We start from the raw sequence: 20559 nt of genomic DNA on the forward strand, positions 1-20559 counted from the left end.
TCGATTCAAGCAAAGTCCTTTATGCAGATAATGTTATTGATTGAATTAATTAAAATATATAAACGTTCTAAAAAGTAATAACTTATACCATAGCCTTTTTGCTACAGGATTGTGGTTTTTTTACTTTTTAAAATATGGAATATTGTACTCAATCATCTTTACCGCGCTGTAGAATTTCGACTTAAAATGGAGAAACATGCTGGCCCAGATTTGTCAGTTTCTTGCTGTTGACTCAAGCAATTTTCCTCAAAATGAACATATTATCATTGGAGATAGGTCCCATGAAGGTGGTTTCTTAATACATTATTTCCTAAACTTGTGCCTGAAGCAAAAAAGACCTGTGTGTTTCATCGGACTTTCCCAATCTTTTAATCATTTTAACACTGTTGCTCAAAAGCTTGGGACCAACCTACTTTCGGCTCGGGATGAGAACAAAAACCTTTTATTTTTAGAAGGTCTCAAGCTATTAAGCGAATGTATTACGCAGCCCGCAACTGAATTGAGTGAAACTAAGCTATTCTTAAGTCTCTTGAGTGGTGATCAAACACCATTTTTAGATTTTATTAAATCAGCACTTGTTAAATTATCTCAACTGAGCCCCCACAGTGCTGGCCCTGTTGTTATTGTTGATGATTTAACAGTTCTTTTGAGGGCAGGTCTTACTACACCAGAGTTAACATATTTTGTTAACAGTCTCAATAATATTGTTACACTGGGAGCTCTGAAAGGATCACTAGTGCTATTTTCCAACTTGGATGAAGAGGATGAAGAAGCAAATGAAGTTTGGGCATTTATGTCACACTTATCAAGTCTCAAAATTGAGGTTTCAGATCTGAAATCAGGTTACTGTAAGGATGTGCATGGTCAGGTAAGCATATATAAAATAGAACCTTAATTATTAACTGACAGTTTCAGGTCTCAATTTTTTAATGGGGACTGGTCATGATATTCGGGATTAATTTAACTTCATTATTAGACAATACAGAAGTTGATGATTTTACTCACTACACTCAAAACAGCTAAGAAATGGCAGAATTTAAATAGATTGCCAGGTAGGCCTATACATGTATAATTTATAGGCAGATTCTAGTCGGAAGAAAATAGGAAGAATATTTTTGCTCAACTGTATTTGCGCAACAGGATCTCACAAAATATTATTATGTGTGTGACTTTTTGAAGACTATCATCAACTTAAGAATGTAGTTGTATGAAAGTAACTGCCACAAATAAATCTGATTGTTCTGCCACACCAATAATTTTCTTACTTTTGTAGTAGGCCTAATTAACGTAGCTGAAGTTACAAATTACTAACTTTGATTTAACAAAAATAACCACAGGTTTTGATTAGACAGGATAAATATTAAAACAGATTTAAAAAAAAGATTAGGCATATACTTTACTTAAAGACTAGACTATATCAAACTATATCTTAATAGTAAATAAACAACTTAGGTCCATGGTTAATCCTTAAACAGCCAAACTCTTGACTGGATAGTATTTAGAACTATTTCCTATCCTATTATGATTGTATTAGTAATTTTTTAGCTTAATTTCCAGAATTACTAGGCTCACTATCATTTATTAATTATTAGCCTATCTATTTTGACATACAAAAAACAAATAGCACAACAAAAAAAATCACCACAAAAAAGTTGAACACATAAGCTTAAAACAAAGTACCATTCATAGACCCAAATTGGAATTTTTTCCCTTTCATTCACACAATATTATTACTTTTCAGTAGGCCTAATGATTAATTTATTGAAGAAAATACTGTAACCTACTTAATTTTAGACACAAAACTAAAATGAGCTCCTTTTTTTTTGGTCATCAAAATTGACAGTTTGTCCTTTTCTCTAAAATCTCGGATTAGCTCTAGATATGACAATAGAATGCTGTTCATTGATGTTAATCAAATGTTTTTTTTAATTGCTTTTACAAAAAATGTACTCAAGTATTTCATTTGGAATTTACTTAGATGTTGCTAGATATTGAATATGAATTTCCATACTAAAAACAAATTTGAGTCTCTTAAAAGTTAAATTGAACAACTTGGTTAATTGTGAGCGTAACGGACCCCCATCTCAATGCAAAGAGATAATTAAGAAGTATAGCTTCTCATATTAATAGTAAAATTCAACCTTCAGCTGTTTGAATTTGTCTTTTTTCTATACTGGATGTAATAAGTAACATGACTTTTTAAAATTATTCAAATATGCATTTAGCAATGACATAGATTTCATTCTTATTCACTCAATTCAATAATATAAATATAAAACAAATGAGACCATTACTAAAGAAACAAGCTTTTGTAACTAAAACATGCCAGATGTTAATATTCCAATTTTTCTAAATTATTGTCTGCCATGAAATGAGTAATGCAAGTTTTTAATTAAAAGATATACTTCGACTTCAGTCCCTACAACAGTAGAGCCTTAAATTTGGAATAGGTTGAATTAGCAGGGTTGCCGCAGCCTTTTGAAATTTCCGTGATTAGTAAATAGTTTAGGCACAATCTAGGTGGAATGGTGTAGGCATGCGCAATGGAAGGGAAATATTACCTTCCATTTGAGGCAAGATTTTGGTGCCACAATGGCATTATGCCTGACTGGCTTTTCTTGTCTTTTATTTTTCGTTGTTAAAGTTAGACTACATTGGTGTGCCATAAAGAATGTAGTCCTAACTGCCACGTATATGTATGTAATTGTTCTGTCAAATAAATGAACTAGTAGTTTCCATAGCTCAAATTTGTAGTTTTAATTAATTTGACTTAGGCTTAAGCCATGATTGGATAGGAATAAACAATTTACGTTTAGCCAAAAATTATCAGAATTATTTGGCTTACAATCTATGTAAGTTACATACATATCCCATTATCAATAATAAAAATAAGCTTATATATTCAACCAAAGGAAAGCTGATTCCTGAAAAATTGAAGAAAAAAGTTAGAAAAGGTAGCTTGATCCCTATTAGAATAGAACCCACACCTCTTAGCAAATCACCTGAAATGCAACCATTTGACTGCAGATCTCATTTCCACAAGATAGAAAAAGTTAAAAGACTTATTCAAATGATAAAAAGGTTTGTTTGCCATCCAGCCTAAGGCCTGCTGGATGGAACTTGGAAGGCATTCCTTTCTGCCAAGTTTGTCATTATCCATTTGACTATTCACTGAGATTCAGTGATAATATGCTCTGCTAACATTGAAGGAAATTTTTATGGCCTTTTACTGTCTTTATTATTGTTTACAATTTAGAAACCTTGAAATTGAGGAAAATTAATTTAAACTATTTTTATTTCACCAGATATTAATTGAATGGAAAGATTCTCCTTTGAAGCCCAGGAAACATATCACGAAACACACTCAATTTAAGTTGTCAGATAAAAGTGTGGAGCTATTTGCCTCTGGAATGTCCGCTGCAGTGCTATGAATTTAACCAGTTGAAGCTTGTCATTTAAACATGAGTAATTAAAAGTAAATAACAAATTCGAGTCAATTTTGTTCAAGTTATGGAAATAAGGCAGTTTGTGTGCTATCTTTTCAACTAAAAATGATTACCATTTGCATCAACGCTATATAGAGATGGTATACTGGATACAATTAATTGATGACAATTCTCAACCACTTGCTTTTACTTAAAAGTTTCAAAGAAGCTAGTTAATTAAGTGCAAAATGTCATCAAGTCCGTGGGACGCTTATTCTCAACATTCTGGTCTACCTTCATCCCTAGAACCATACGGCCATCCTTTTACTACAGATATGCGTAGCCTTGCTGGTGGCTCTGGTGGTCCTGGGATGAGTAGCTTGGGTGGTGATGGTGTCCTGGGCTACCCAAAATCTAGTGATCTATCAGTGAATCTAGCATCTCAGTATGCTGCTTACGGGCAGTCATATCATGGTATGTCAGAGTTAGGGTTTCCAGGCTCATCCTTGAGGCCCAGCTCTACTGCCCACTCTCCAGGTGCTGCCACAGATAACCTACCAGCATCTTCTCCTCACGGCCAGTATTCTGGCACACCAACATCAGAACAGTCATCCTCTCCCACATTCCCCAATTCAACAACGCTGTACACCCCAAGCACCATTACAAGCAGCATCTCTTCCAGTCCTTATGCACAAGCATTTGGAAGTACGAGCAGTTCTGCAGATTCAAGAGGACCACCATTTTCTCCATTTGCACAATCCTATGGGTATCCCATGTATGGATATAACCAAGTTGGTGGATTTCCTCCCTCGAATTCTCTTGATGGTGTTAATCGTTACATGGGTGGTATTTCATCCTCTCAATTAATGCAGTCATCGGCAATGGGTCTTTATCCCAATAGTCAGGCTGGGCAGATGCCCTTTCCCTACCATCCTTCCATGGGTTGGGGACCAACTATACCTGGATTTCCCATTAAAGAAAGTTCCGATTTAATGTCTCAAGAAGAACTGGATCGATACAGATATCGCCAGTTTTCAAGCCCATACTTTGCTGGTCTGCCCCCAGGGGGTCCTCCGGGGAGGAGCTTCCCACCCCATCCTTTGCAGCCAGGGATGATGAGGACACCCCCGTTTCTCGATGACAGAGTTCACAGCCCAGCGCCTAAAAAACCAAAGAAATCCACAGAGGAAGCAGAGAGGCCGCCAACTCCAGCGCCACGAGATCCTGCTACTTTTCACTCTCAGCGTGGGATTTACTTGTTCACTTCAAACCCTGAGCCAGGTAGTCCCAATTTTTTCAGTGATCGCTACATGATGTTTGAAAAGGAGTTGTGTGAAAAACTATCGCGTGTAAGCCTTCCAGGAAAGATCCAGTATGTTTATAATCCTCTAGAGTATGCTTTTGACTCCCATCTAAATTTTGTCAGAAGGTTCTGTACAGGTGAAAAGTACATACTTTTTGTAGGTATGAACCCTGGACCATTTGGGATGTCTCAGAATGGAGTACCTTTTGGTGAGTGTGCCATTGTAAAGGAGTGGCTTCAAATAGAGGGTGAGGTCTTAAAGCCAGTTCTAGAACATCCGAAGAGAAGAGTTGTAGGACTTGAATGCTCCAGGTCTGAGGTCACTGGTGGGCGTTTCTGGCAACTATTCAGAACACTGTGTCACACTCCAGAACATTTCTTTAGAACCAGCTATGTGCACAACCTGTGTCCTTTTGCCTTTCTTACTGATAGTGGTAAAAATGTTACTCCTCCACAACTAACTTCGTCTGTACTGGATCAGATCAATGCATTATGCAATGCAACACTTGTGGAAGTAGTTCGGCTACTGAAGTGCAAATATGTAATATGCATTGGGAAATATGCTCTGGCGCAAGCACAGAAAGCTTTGTCAGCAGATGAATTTAATGGTATCACTTTAGAGTGCTTGATGCATCCAAGTCCCATAAACCCAGCTGCGAACAAGGGATGGGCTGATATTGCTATTAAACAGTTGACTGAGATAGGTATTATTGACATCATCAGGTACGGCCGGATACCATATCAGGCACCGAGCCAGCCTCCAGCTCTGTCACATACAACATCATCATCAGCTTCTTCTTCAAGTCATCACTCTCATCACCACTCTTACCACAACAAGCAATCCCCTGGCCACTATGGATTCCAGTCCCCACCAGTGCAGTCATATCACCAGTCTCCAGCTCAAGGGTCCAACAACCACCAGTCCCCAGCACATGCGTCTAGTGTCAATCAATCGCCAGCCCATGCCTCCTCCCGTAGCCAGTCATCCCCAGCTCACGCTTCAAGCCGCAATCAGTCCTCACCTGCACACTCTTCTTGTAGCCAGTCACCAGCTCAGCAACAGCCAGTAGCACCCAACCAGTCACCAACAGCAAACAGTAACACCTCTATCACTGGACCAGGAGAGCAGAGTAAAGAAAAGCATTCTAACAAGGAGAGCAAGTCCGAGAAAAGCAGCGCCAAGGACAGTCTGTTAGATTCTACTTCCAACAACTCTGATAAGTCTCAGGATAGCAAGGGCTTGCCACAGCTAAACCCAAATGGCATTCCAACTTACTCAAGCGATTCTATCGGACAAGGTCATGAAAATGGCTTGCAGAACCCTCAGAGTGAATCAGGTTCACAGAGTTCTGAAGTATCCAAGGGTAACTCACCTAACTTACAATATAACTCTGGAAACTCACAAGGAAATTCGTCTGACTCTCAGATAATCGGCCAAAGTTCTCAGATGTCTGTTTCTAATTCTCAGATGTCCAGCAGTGGGCCGATGAGTTCAGGAAATCCACAGATGCACCTAGCTATGGGTTCTGGTCATCCCCACATGGGGATGGGACTTTCTATGACAGGCTCTCCTGGTCTGCAGGGATCTTCTTCGGATCAGCTGGGTGGTCAGCAAATAGGCTCACCACAGATCAATACAAACTCTCATATGGTTTCTCAGAATTCACACATGGGGTCAATGAACTCACACATGGGGTCATCAATGGCTCACATGATGGGGTCGCAGAGCTCACACCAAATGGGAATGAGTGTTCAAGGAATGCATAGCCAGATGAGCTCTATGAATCCGTATGCACAGCAGATGGATATGGCGCAGATGGGAGGATATGGTTCAGGAATGTCCCTCAGTGGTTACCCAGGTAATCCAAGCATGAGGTCCAGCTCAGATATGTCGGGTTATGGTCCTCATATGGGTCTACAGAATCCAGGGATGGGCATGTCCAGCATGGCAGGGATGCATGGCGGACCAATGTCCTCACAGATGGGAATGTTTAATCCTCACATGAGCCGGATGATGGGTGCCCCAGAGCATATGAGTATGCATCCAGGAATGAACTCGATGTACGATGGCACCCTGATGGCTAAAGAAATGGGATATAGCAGCCACTATTCTGACAAGCCACCAGAATGCAGTTAGTGTAATGAAAGACATGGAAAGCCATAGTTAATCAAAACAATTACTACTCCTTTTGAAGATCTGTAAATTGTAAAGCTTGAGCATTCTGTGCTGTATTTTATGGACTGTTTATTATTAAATATTGGTAGACAATAATTGCAGTTGTTTATGAAACATTGTGTAGCAATTTTAATAAGATAGACTTTTGTTTACAGTGAATACCTGTTTTACAACAGAATTTTATCTTGTATCTTTACATTTTGATGATTCTAAAGTTTGCTGTATAATTGGTTTTTAAGTTGTATATATTGTACAATGTACATTTAGTAGAGTAATAAGATTTTTTTTAGATTGTATTTTTATATAACATTTTTTGTAGCATCAAACATGCAATTGTAGATACCTTCAACTTGTACTTTTTGATAGCAATGTTTCATATTCATTTCCAGCTACATCTTGGAAAGCTTTAATACCCAATTCAGCGAACTGCTTTTCTTTTATTGTGACAATGAAATAATTCAGTTTTACCATAGTGTCTCAGGCATTACATTTCTTTATATATTTTTAAAAAAATTTGAGTGAAATTTCAAGGCAATACAGGGTAGTGTTTTAAAATTATTTTTATTATGAATATTTTAATAAGATAATTATAATAATTTACTAATTCATCTGCATATTGCTTGACACTAACTAACAATTTTACTTGAAAATCAGTTTTTATTAAATGGAATTTTATATTTCCTGCATATTTTGGTTGTGCTTAGATTAATAATTTAGAGTAGCTTTGTTTTGTATATGCCTTGTCATGTGCTTTGGAGTAGTGCTGAAAAATGTATGTCAAAGATGCCATTCAAACCACACTTTTAGTAAAAATATACAATTGCTATGGAATAGTTGAACAAGGTGTTTTATTTTTTTTTAAATTATAATAAAATACATTGGTTCAACCTTCTTAAAGAAACTAGATATAACTAGTCCTGTCCTAAAAACAATTGTAATTTGATGTTTTCAGTTCATATAAATAGGCCTATTTGTCACTATAAAAGACTTGAAAGTTTCAACTTACCTTATTGTTTCAAAATATATTTTAGTTTGTTTTTAACTGTTTTAAACATTGCAAAGATATACTACCTTAATTGTATTACTCTGGGAAAGTTATGATTTTTTGTAGAAAATCATACTAGTGTAATAACTATTTACCTTTTATGAAAACAACTATCATACTTCTTTTAATTCCATTGACTTTTTATGTGCATAAATGACCTTCCTGAATCTCAGTAATATAATGATTGTTATTATGTATTCATAAGTCTGTACATTTCTCTACTGTCTCACCTTGTAATTATTCAAAATGTCTTGCTTTATGTGCAAGTAATTGAACAAAGCTACATGGGCATGATTCTTTTTTTTTAAAGTCATATTTACAAATTTAGGTTTAAATTACTAAGTTTTAAATTACTATTTTATGTTTTCTTTGTAAGGAAATTTTTAAAAAAATGTTTTATTGTATTTAGTTTGGAAACTAGTGTTTTTTTTAAATGAAACATTTTAGCTTTCTAAGATGCAATTAGAACTTCAAGAGAATTTTTTTTGAAAGACTCTATTTAAGTAACAATTATCATGACCTTTTGGAAAAACCACTTCTTTTTCTTTCTCAATAATTTACTACTTTGTAATAATTTAAGGTCTGTAACAAAAAAAAGCAATTTAAAAAACTTAATTAAATTCTGTTTTTTTTTTAAAAACTAGAATGCTCATTATATTGTTTGGGGTTTGGAGACATTTTTTTTAGTGCTCTATCCCTTTACACAATTTTTTTATTATATTAAAACTGGAAAAAAATCTGTTGCTTTTTAAATGCTTTATATTGATAGTCTACACCTGATAGTTTTTCATAATCTACTTTAATCCATTTAGTGAATTCAGCATCAAAAACAAACTAAAACAATTTGGTTGTGTACTATTTTAATAATTCTTTTGCAAATTAATGCATTTGAGAAACTATAATTTCTTTTAAACATCACCAGGTACGATAGATGTGGCTTTACTTTTACCTTCTTGTTCACATTCAAAAGAGCTGAGGAATTAAAATAAGTTTGCTATTTCAGACTCTTTAAAAAACCAAGTATTTATTTTTTATCCCTTTAATTCAGTGGTTCCTAACGTGGGTTTGATTAAACCCCTTGGGTCAGTCAGCCTCAGGGGTGAGGCTGAGGTCAAGGCACACACCCGACTTTGCAAACAGATTTTGTCAGTATAGAGACTATAGAACTATTAATAAGGTTCGGTGAAAGTGCAGATGAAACCAATAGGATTCTGTACCTCCAAAAAGGTTATGAACCGCTGCTTTAATTTTAGTATTTTTTATACCGCTTGCAGATATTTTTAAAAAATAAATTGTAATTATAGTCTTATAAAATAATTATACTTTTATGTAGCTAACAAAATATTTTTTAGAAAAATGTAGGACAACTTCTGTGTATTATTTATCTGTCATGTTATTCCTTTAAAGAAATTTTTATTGGATTTGATCTTTTCATCAAAAACAGTACTGTAGTTAAAATATTTTACATATTTAAAAAAAAAAAAGATTTTAAATTTACACTTTTCAATTTCACTGAATATAGTGATTACTGTATATCTTTACCATGGTTGTTCCACTTGTTCTGTACTATTATGAACTGTTGGGTTTGGATGTTAGGACTTGATTCAATTATTTTTAGCACTTCTTTTTATTTATAACATCTTTTAAACTTATTTTAGCTGTTTTGATGTAGTAGTTTAATGCAGTTAATTTTTTATACTAATTTCAGCTTTAAATCCCCGCTACTAATTCAGATTTTAACTGGGCGTCAGGAATGTGATTTTTTAAAAATCAAGTAATAGCCTAGGATGGGGAGCAGCATCAATTTTGTTGAAGTCTGGAGGAGTAATTAAATTTGTAACAATGGTTTAATTTTTATGTGACACCCATATAGAGTCAACTGATACTCTTTGCTTTGTTGGTAAATTATCTGAGAATTGTGTTACCCTATGTTAGACCATGGAATAGAAAACACTTTTATACTCTACATTTCATAAGTGTTTTTAAGCCGTAATGACAAGAACGCACCCTGTACTTATGGATTATATAAGCAGTATTAAACAGTAAATAATTATAAAACAAATATTGGTAAAATCATAAATAGATGATACTTTTAAATTGTTTTTATATAAGCTTCTGTTCAGTATAAATCATGTTAAATATTTTTTAGTACAAAATTCTGTAATATTGGGAGCTTGTTTTTGTCTCAGTTGTTTTTAGAGTTGAAGTAAGTTCTTCAAAATTAGCCATTTGCAATAGGTATATTATATGCCACTGGCAAACAGCAACATAAATAGAATATACATTTAAACTAACCATACACAAAGTTACTCTAGATCTAGTTTTTGTTACATACATAGGAAACATTTATAGATACAGATTTTTATTAGAAACTGATTTGAACTGTTGCAATGTTTATTTTCAAAGGATGTTTGGAAAAAAATTGTACTAAGTTCCTTGCTCTCATCAGTGTTACTGATATATTAAATCATTGATATTTGTAGAACCATTTCTTCAACTTGCTTGGTAATTATAATGTTCATCCAAGACATGTTAATGTTAAAATCATATAATTCGTTAAACTGTTGGCTAAAGTTTTTTTTCTAAAAATATGAAAGATAGAATATACTGTAGAACATTATTTATATTTGTGTATTCTGAAATAAATATTTGTTATTGAATATGTTTTTTGTTTACATTTTCCATATGATATGTATGTGACTCGAACAATTGAAATATTTACTACCCCATTTATGTTTCAAATGAATATTGTATCTGTTGACTATTCCATTGAATACTGATTGTATTTTGTTTTGAAGCTTCATTTCAGGGTGTTTTATTGTTGTCATATACAAAATACCTGCCTGTTACCATACATTTATTTAGAATAATAAGTGTAACTTAACTTCTGATAAACATAATCTTGATTAGAACATTGCTCTTTATCCAGTGCTGTTGCTTAAAACTGGGTCAATAGATCTAGATGTGTATAAAAAATGTGGTTTTAATAATATAGTCTTTTTACACATCCACATCAAAGACTTCTGCAAGTTTAAATTCTTTAAAGCTGAAATAAAATATTTTTGAACCAAACTTATAAGAGAAATAACTGACGGATGAGTTTAACTAAGCAGGGATTTTAAAAATCTGATCTTTTAAAGTACATTTTATTTGATATATGTTACGTTATAACTAAAACAAACTTGTAAGGAATTTTTAAATTTGGCCCATGGTCTAAAATTATAGCAGTATTGTGTGGGGAGAGATTTTTAAGTACATGTTTTAATGGTAGAAATAATACTGTTTTACCTTGAAGAATTCGGGTTCATTGTGTTATATACTTTTATTGACCAGATTTCAAGCCAGTTGTCTCATATATCATTTTTATGTGAGTCACATTATTTCATCATTAATATATATTTCTTTCTTTTCTCATATTAAAGATATTGTTTTCTGAACTCCATTTACAATGCTACACTTTCTACTTTCTCTATCAGGGAATTAAACTTCAGGACTAAAACATTTTTAAACATGATTCAACATAAAATTAAAGCAAAGCAATATTTTGGCTGTTCTCTTATGTCAAAATAATGTCCAGTAAACTCCATGCTTGAATATTTTTGTTTACCATTACATGAAAGCCAGCAATACATTTTTACATGCTTGAAATACCACTAGTGATAGAACTATCTATGTCTCTCTCATTTCTCCACTAAAATTTTTAAGATTTATGTTGAAAGCCATTATGCAAATACAAGTGATATATTTTGTTCTGTTTTGAAGCAATATATATAATACTTAAGAGTATTTAATTTGTGTACTTAAAAGCTTGCTTTATTACTTCTTAACTTGGGTTAGCTATTCTAAGAAATTCCACACTTTTTTTGTATAAACCATACAAAACATGAACACCTGAGTGTTAAATGTGTCTATACAAATGAGTGCCAAAGCACACCTTTGTATGTATAACTCAGGTAACTGCATGATTAGACTCAGGTGTATCAGGGGGTGACTTAATCAATGTTATTGATTTGTGAAAACTCGTTTTTATGTATTTACCAACTAAAACAGTCTGTTCTTTTCTTTTTAAAGTAACTTTGTTGTGTAAGTATTTTTCCCTTAAAATGTTTTTGAGTGATATTAACTGATAGCTGAAGATAATATCTTCAGTTTAAAAGATGGTCACCCCTACTACAGAAAGATCTTTGACACAGTATCTTAAAGTGCTGCTTGTCATATGACATTAAACTTTTTTTTTTACATGAAATACATGTATTATTAATAAAAGAAACGACTCTAATGTTGGAGATATAAGATTTTGTGATTGTTTTGGAGGGTTTGTTGGTGATCTCTTCAACATTGTTAAGGCAATTCCACAGAACAATCAAGAAGTGACTGTCAAATGTGTTAAATGAAATATATACTTTTTGAATAAATCCACGGCTAAAAGCATTTACAATAAATGTACTTTAAATGTTATACTGTTCTTCACATTTGCTAACAATGATCTGAGTTGTACAAAGTTTTGCCTATCATTTTGTATTCCTAGAAGTTTGAATGGACATTTATGCACTCCATCAATACAAAATTTTGTACTGTACAGGTTGTAAAAACATTGTTTGTTGTCAGCTTCCCCTGCCCCATTCATGCTTTTTCTTTGATTGTATATTGAATAATACATGCCATTTTTTGTGCACTTTTTATTTTTAATTTAGATTTTGAATGAATTATAGATTGTGTGTAAACCACAGTGCATATAAACCATATTCATATTATAGTAAGCTATAAAAAATGTGTATTATAACTTGCTCCATTTCTTCTGGTCACTGCAATCCATCTGTGTTTGTCTTGGTGCTAAGTGTTGGTCATGAAGCAATTAATGTTGGATTGGAGTTTTAATCAGCATTAGCGTTCAACTTGCCCTTTGTAAATGAATTCATCTTATTACATTTCTTTATTTAAATCTGTATTGTTGTGCTTATTGTATTGAAATGGGGGGAAAAAATTTTGCTAAAAAAATTCCATGACTACTTCAGTCCTGCTAAATTATTCTCTGGATGCAGTGGCCAGAACGGAACCACAGGAGAAATTACATCTAAGATTGTACAGTTTTATTTAGATACAGTTAACATTTCCCCCCACATCTACTTATGTGTTTGTGTGTGCATCAGGTACTGAGGCAGCATCCTTCATATTTTCTACTTAATTGATTTGAGCTGGTGAAAAAAAAATTCCAGCACCTGTGTTGATTTTCCTCTGCTTCAGTTATTTATAGGACCAATTTATTTCTTTAAAACAAAACTATTTTTACATCAGTATTTGTTGTAGTACATTAAAAAGTGAATATGAGATTGCTTTAAGGTGGATTTCAAATGCTTACAGTATTTATTATACAGTTTCTTGTTTTTAAAGTTTAGTTATTGTAGTTTTTTTTTTCTGTCTCATTTTTTTCATTGCAAATTATTTCAAAGCTTCCCTTTTGTTGAGGACCATTGTAAACTTATTGCTTTCATTTTGTTTTGAAGTCTTCCACAGCACTAACAATCCACCTGTTTTTTCCCAGTAGTCAGTAAAAACTCATATGCAATAGACATAACTGAGGAAACAAAGGTCCAGGACAAGGGCAGTTCCAGAAAGCTGTAGCTCTTGGTCATCAGTGAGACCACAATATTCAGGCAAGCAATGTAAACCCCCTCTCCCATTCATCCATGTGTGCACATTTTCTTGTTTCATTCAGAATCCACCCGTACTTATTTGACTTTGATGACAAATGAATGTTGTGGAAAAATAAATGTAAATATTAGTAACTGCTTTGGCTTGCTGTTAAATTATTTTTTTAAATTGTCACTGTTCTTAGCTATATCTTTTTTTTAAAACAAAAAGGACAACAAAAGAATGAAGAACATTTCTTTATCAACATGATACTTTAATTAGAAAATGACAATCCATTCTAACATCTTGATAATTTAATTTAAATATTCTTGGTACAAGTACAAGCTCATCTATTCTGAATAGTTACTTCATTAAGATGTAATTCAGCTAATTGTAACAGCTCCTTGTCAAAGTTTATGCTTTTTTTAATCTGAAAGAACATTTTTAAAAACTTAATAAGACCAGTCCAGTACCACACATATTTTGAAAAAAAAAATTATGAGGAAATATAAATATAGGCTATTATAGGTCCACTCACTTTTTGCATAAACATAACAGCTTTGTGCCCATGATCTTGCAAAAGGTCTGTGTTAATTAGGGCCATTAAAAAACTGTCCAATGCTATGCTACTCCAAATGTTAACTTTTGATGAGAACTGTGAATTTCAAAATGAAAAGTTTTGTATATTTAGTCCAACAATTGACTATCTTTTTATGAATAAATTGACTCAAAAATTAACCCTCAGTAATACATACCAGACAGCACAAAGTGAGCTCAGCCTCTGTAAGACCAAGCAGCTTTCTTGATGCTAAAACAGATTCTAGCATCTGAATGTTCCAAGCTTGGTATAATATATACTCATCTGTAGCAGAAAAGAATAACAGTTTTGGCAAGTGCAAAAATGCATCTAAACTACAATCAATAATCTAACCTTTGTAAAATTTATAATGCGCAGTAATGGTTAGTTGAGATACTATCGGTCGATCACAACAGGAAAAAAGTTTCACAATTAATAAAAACTGAAGTTTAAAAACAAACCTGAATGAAATACTTACTGATCTCTGGTCCTGCTGCTAGTAGTTTCTCAATACAGTTCACTACAGAACACCTAACATCCAGGTTTTCCTTAAAAAATATTTATTAGCTTTCAAAATTATTTTTTTCTAAATAGCACAAAGTTATTTTCAGCATTCTCAGACTAAAAAACCAGCTGTTACTCAAGGTATTCCTAGGCAGTTTGGCAATAATTTATGAAGCCCCATTTGTATATAATCAGCATTCTGTACTTTAATACATATCAATATTGTCATTCAAACATAATAAGAATTTATATCAAATAATAATTCAAGATTAGACAATTTGCAAGAGGAGGTACTCAGATAAAGAACGGAAATAAAACTTTTGTTACTGTATAATGATTATTTTGTATAGCATACAAATTACCATTGCATAATCAATATTAGAAAAAATAAATCACAAACTGTGAGTTGTATGCGCACAAAAAAATTCGCAGTTGTATATGAAAAGTAAAATGATTTTTTACTACCTGAAGTATAAACTGTTGCAAATACAAGTATATTTGTTTCAGTTCTCTAAAGGAAAAAATCTGTGTAGACTTGTAATTGGGTTGACATTTATAAAATGTCATTGCTCCCTGCTTCTTGGAGAGTGCCACATCAATCAACTTTATCAGTGGAACACAGAGATCTGCCTTACACATGGCTAAACCTCGCAAGAGATAATCTGATGATATTCTCACTGATCTTTGGATCTATAGTGCAAATTAATTAGTTATAAAAAGGGCAGTAATTTTTAAAACTTACGTTTTAGTCTGTTATAAAGGAATAAAGAATGTTTACCTGTATTCCATCATCATGAAAAGCTAACCATGAAACTAAAACAAGAGAAGGTTGTGATATGGTGGCATCTTGCTGTGTAACACACTTCTCAAGGATAGTCAAAAATCTTTCATTCTGTAGGATAGGTGGAATTACTGTAAAAAAATATACAGAGTAAAATTGATGGTAAACATCTCAGTCACAAAAAAAAAAAAGCATCAAATAAAAGAGACATTCAAAACTGGAACTAGGGAATGTTCCATGTTATTTAAGCAGTGTTATTTTTATAGCATTAAAAGGAAAAAGAATGTAAACATATTTTATAGCCATGACTAAAAACTATACACAGTTGAAAGTTCTCTTACATTAAAAAAAAGTAAAGTTCCCTTTCAAACCTGACGGTCTATAGGGCAAGTGAAGTAGAGTTCATAGGTTTCTGTGACTTTGGCATATGAAGAGATAGTGTAGTCAGCGCTATGCACAGCCGCCTTTACTTTCTCTAACATGAGTTAGGTACCCATCAGAGTTGGGTGGACTCAGGAATGGTCTGCTGATTTGAACCCAGATTTGAACTCGAGACTTACAGGCTAGCAGTCCAGCTGCTCTACCGTAGACCACTCTGTCCCCTTCTCTTACATTAGAGTACCTTTATAATGAGCATCTATAAGCAAAACCATACCTGTCTTGCTGTCTTGAAAAGTTAACCCTTGAGTGACTGAAGACAAAAACTGTAACCCATTTGTCACAGTGGACAATGTTTGGCCATCTTTTGTTATTAACTTCAGGACTGTGAAAGAGGTGTCTAACAATTTATTTAAATATCAAACAGCTATTGACTTTTTTTTAATATAGAGATCTAAAATTAATGAAATGAAAAAAAAAAATTCTTTTGAATCAGATCAAGTTATTTTGTAGAGTATTTTTTGGTTTCAAAATTGATGTATGAAGACCACAATAAAAAGCCATAACAAAACATTAACTTGATAAAGTCAATAACAGCTACAAGTCAACAAAACAGAAATAAATAAATCCAGCATAAATGTTACCTAGGTACACAGACTTGACACAAATTATCCTGTCAATGGTTGAGCTCAGCTGACAATTTAGCAGGACATTCATAACACAGAGAAAGTTTTCAGCAACATTAGCTAGCACAGTGCACAGTAGGTAAAAGTGTTACAAGAAGCAAATGAAAATGTGTTTTGATTTACCAGAAAAATATTACTAAATTCAAGACAAATTGCTTGCTGGAAAAAAAAGGTATAGGTTGTAATCAAATTGTAGCTTAGTCAAATCCATTCACACAAAAAAAAGCTAACCCAGTTAAGAGCAACATGATTACCTTAAAAGTAACCACATTTCTTATTTTTAAATAAATATATGGAGGAATTAAAGCAAAGTCTGTTTAGTAAGTTTGCTGTCTTCTCACAATGGTTACAGTTGTGGCAAAGAATGCAAACAATAACTTACCAGTTGTGTTCTGGAGATATGATGTCTCAAAGCTTCTGGTAGCATAAATGAACAACTTATGTACTGCATTCACAAGTGACATATCATCACGAGTGAGCTGTTTAAAAAAATTTACATTTTGAAAACTAAAAATGCTAATTAATTAATTAAACTTTTTAAGAAGCTGTATTGTTCACAACAGTAGAAACTTATTTATACAGACAAAAAACTTTTCAAGCTTAACTCTGGTTTTCAGAGTTAAGTAATAATTTTAAAAGTACAAATTAACTTTTGGCTTTTGGAAATAAGTGTATAAAGCCAAAATAAAATGTCAACTTTGACAATGTTATTCTAGTTTATGAAAATTCTGTATAATTTTGAACAATCAACTCACTTTGGAAATACAATAAACAAAGACATTTCTTGCCTTGGATGATATACTTTCTGAGGATAAGTGGTTCTAAAAGAGTTTAAGATACAAGTAGACTGTAAAAATACCAAGGTTTTTAAAAAAATGAATAGAAAAATAAACATACATTATATATTTTTACCCTATTATCAACTATTTTCATTTAACCTTGATAAAAAAAAATACTTTTAAAAATGACACAGATTTGAAAAATTGTTTTTAAAAATTCAATTTGATATTGTATAGTTAATTATACAAAATGCACTCTATAACTCACCAATAAACTCATAAGAAATTGAAAATGAAACTTCATGTCATCAAGAAGCATTTTGTTATTCTCACTTAGACTGTCCAGCATGTGACTGTCAGAGCAGTGAGTAATGTCTATCTGTGTCAGCCAATACTCCACCTATGTTTAAATAAGAAGAAAATTGGTGAACATACCTTACAAATAAAATATTCTCTAAAAAACGAGAATGTGAAACAATATTATCAATACTATGGGGATGGCAGGGTCGGGTGTGAGGGCTTTTGATTAGCCAACAACTAAAGTCCCAACTAAAAATCAAGGCTTCTTTGTTTTTTTTAGCTAGGACTAGTCAAGATTTTTAACTGTTAGACTAAATAAAATTCTTTAAAACAAATGGTTTTTACTAATTTTGTTCCTAGAGTTGCTGTTCTTTCTTGTGTCAGTAGACACCACTTGTACACAATGAGACAGTCAGTGAACCAAACATCTATTGGTGTTTTCTCTAACTGTAACAATACAAATTTTTCTGGAACAAAAGAGAACATCAATGAATTATTATTATTTGATGCAGAAATCTGGCAACACATATCAGTCTTTTACATGACCATTTTGCTTGAAAATGTCTTGTGTTTGTAGTTATTATGAAGGTGAAGCAAATGAGTACAAACCAATATCTCCACTGTAGCAATCAGTGACAAGTGGAACGCTTAACTGAAATATAAAATGGACAAATAAGATACAAAAAGTAGCAAAATAAAACTTATTTAAAGCTTAATAAATGTTTTTAAAAAATGAAGTACCAAAAAATCTTATCAATTAGTACCTTCAGTTGAAAATGTAATTAATTGCAGATAAATGTTTAACATTAAGATGAAGGTTGTGTTTATTGGGAAGTATTCTGTCAATGAGCAACCGTACCTGACAACTGGACAACAAGTAAACCAAAGCTCTTATCACAACACTTTCATAAGAAAATATGTCTGGGTGTCTTCTCAAAATTTGTGTTAGGAAGTTAAGAAGCTGAGCATTATCCCAATATCTGAAAAAGTTTCAAGTATTCAGTTTTTTTTTTGCAGCCAAAGTATTACCGTGCAGGCAAACTATTACAACTTCATTTTACAGTTTTTGTTTGAACTACAATGTTATTAAAAATATTCAATCTTCACCTGTATTGATGAAGATAAGAGAAATAGAGTAGAGTAAGCACAGCTGTTATCTCTTCTCTACTGGAGAGTCTGTCAAGAACTGGCTGAAGTGAGGTGAGCTTTACACCTGAAGCCAAGGTCATTCAATGAAAATAAATAGTTAAACTATCTGAGAAACTAATTAAGACTAATTAATCTTCAACAACAATAATAACAAAATTTGACTAAGAATTTAAAAAAAAAAAAACAAGGCAAAAATAATATTACATGATTAATATTTCTGAAATTAAAATATTCTAAGTTATTAGAGAAGTTACACTTAAAAAGTAAAATTTAAATTAACTACATAAGACTTACATGATATCTTTGACATCCCTAGAGTCAACATTCTTTTATTGATCTGTAAACTTGGTAGGATCATTTTGGCAAGGTGTAGACACATGGAAGAGATAATGTTGCCCAGCAGGTCTTGCATCTCCACACTCAGGCTTTTAAAATATGAGCATACAGTAGTACAATAAAAGTGGAAATGACATGATGCTGCACCATTTTCTTTCAATCGACAGGCTAGAACAACACACAATATACACAAAAAAAATATACGTTGATCAACATTGCTGTGGAGGTTGTTGAGGAACCAACCAATGCAGGCCTATCAAAAATAACAAAATGTTTAATCCCAGATGTTGCTTAACATATATATTTGTATAGTTATGGGTTGGGGGATCTCAGATGGTGTGCTCACCTACAACCCCTGACAAAAAGGCTAGATTAGCCCATGCCTAATAATGAAGATGTGCTTTGAACACAGATATCAATTCTGTTAAAGATAACCTTAGAGCCAGATGAAGTAGAGTCTATCTGAGACAAAAACAAATAATGTGCTTGTGTGGACAGAGCAGCCTACCCCTTTCTAAATCTTGTAAGTAAATGTTAAAAAGCAAGAACACAATGACTAATTAGTCAGGTTTTTTTTGTCAATTAAATAAAGATCAGAATTTCATTTTTCTGTTGTTGTCTAAGTCACACCTAGGGATGTAGGCCTAGATATAACACAGTCATATTCATTTCTAAACTTTTGCACACAAAACAAAGACTTCTTGGTTATAATTATAACATAAAATGAATGAACAAACTTGGATAAGCTTACTTTGATTGAGGCAAATATCCAAGCAAATGAAGTGGAATCCCAGAGGCCATAAGCTGAGCTGAATTTGATATAGAACTATCACTGTCACCAGAAACTAGGATGTCTAGACAAAACAAAAACTCTCTAAATCTTGACTCATCATGTAAGTACTCACATAGGTTCTGCAGATAGAAACAAGAATAAATCAATCACATACACTGTGTATCATCATTGCTTTGAGCATATGAAATGGAGGTATTTGTTAGGTTTTTTTGTTAGGTTTAATTAATGTTTCTGTGAGTTAGAAAAGTTTGAAACTTTCAAGATAAAATAATGGGCTAAAGACTTCAGCTGTAGCACTGGCATCTCAGGAAAAAAACATAGCTTTATTTGAATTTGCTCTGCAGGTGTAACATAAATATAGTACAATATCAGCTAAATGTTATAAGAAATGAATAAAATCAAAGGTTTACTTACAGTGGTCAGGATGATTGTTAGCCTTTTAGAAACAACTTTTGTAGAATTCTCCATTTCTTTGAGCCACTCGGTTTCATTGCCGACTAAAGATGTATCAGCTTGAGAAAGCCTAAAATTATTTGCATACAATAACCAAAGTATTTTCAATTCAATTTTTTAAAGCGTTTTCTAAATCTTATATGAAAAAAATATTTTGTCATCTGTCTTTTAAAAAAATTGAATTAAATTAAAACAAACAATATTTGCTTTGCCCTGTCAGCTATACATTTTCTAACTTCCAGC

General features: G+C 32.9%; 3 protein-coding genes across 4 annotated transcripts; 2 read left to right on the forward strand and 1 right to left on the reverse strand.

Moving 5' to 3' along the window:
* The first annotated feature begins 6 nt into the window (after positions 1–6).
* Positions 7–3600, forward strand: LOC131927621 (elongator complex protein 6-like). The gene is made up of 2 exons (XM_059283336.1): positions 7–868; positions 3306–3600. Exons 1-2 carry the CDS (start codon positions 197–199, stop codon positions 3429–3431), a joined length of 798 nt encoding a protein of 265 aa, XP_059139319.1. The 5' UTR covers positions 7–196; the 3' UTR covers positions 3432–3600.
* A 42-nt stretch (positions 3601–3642) lies between these two features.
* LOC131927619 (uncharacterized) lies at positions 3643–8479 on the forward strand. Its single transcript, XM_059283331.1, has one exon. It carries the CDS (start codon positions 3674–3676, stop codon positions 6863–6865), a length of 3192 nt encoding a protein of 1063 aa, XP_059139314.1. The 5' UTR covers positions 3643–3673; the 3' UTR covers positions 6866–8479.
* Positions 8480–13871: 5392 nt separating this feature from the next.
* On the reverse strand, positions 13872–20382 carry LOC131927616 (uncharacterized). 2 transcript variants are annotated; one of them, XM_059283329.1, is made up of 18 exons: positions 20278–20382; positions 19822–19982; positions 19029–19159; positions 18693–18798; positions 18445–18565; positions 18195–18237; positions 17931–18052; positions 17554–17685; positions 17262–17311; positions 16889–16923; positions 16465–16566; positions 16098–16205; positions 15440–15573; positions 15127–15351; positions 14636–14705; positions 14336–14442; positions 14119–14235; positions 13872–14010 (listed from the first exon to the last, which is right to left on the reverse strand). In XM_059283329.1, exons 1-18 carry the CDS (start codon positions 20329–20331, stop codon positions 13927–13929), a joined length of 1902 nt encoding a protein of 633 aa, XP_059139312.1. In that variant the 5' UTR covers positions 20332–20382; the 3' UTR covers positions 13872–13926. The 2 variants fall into 2 exon arrangements, with proteins under 2 accessions (XP_059139312.1, XP_059139310.1); XM_059283327.1 differs by having other exon boundaries at positions 16889–16985; positions 17262–17327.
* Between the last annotated feature and the right edge of the window lie 177 nt (positions 20383–20559).

The sequence above is a fragment of the Physella acuta genome, unplaced genomic scaffold (assembly GCF_028476545.2).
Source record: "Physella acuta isolate Inbredline_101_S28 unplaced genomic scaffold, ASM2847654v3 ptg001424l, whole genome shotgun sequence".
Taxonomy (NCBI): Eukaryota; Metazoa; Mollusca; class Gastropoda; family Physidae; genus Physella; species Physella acuta.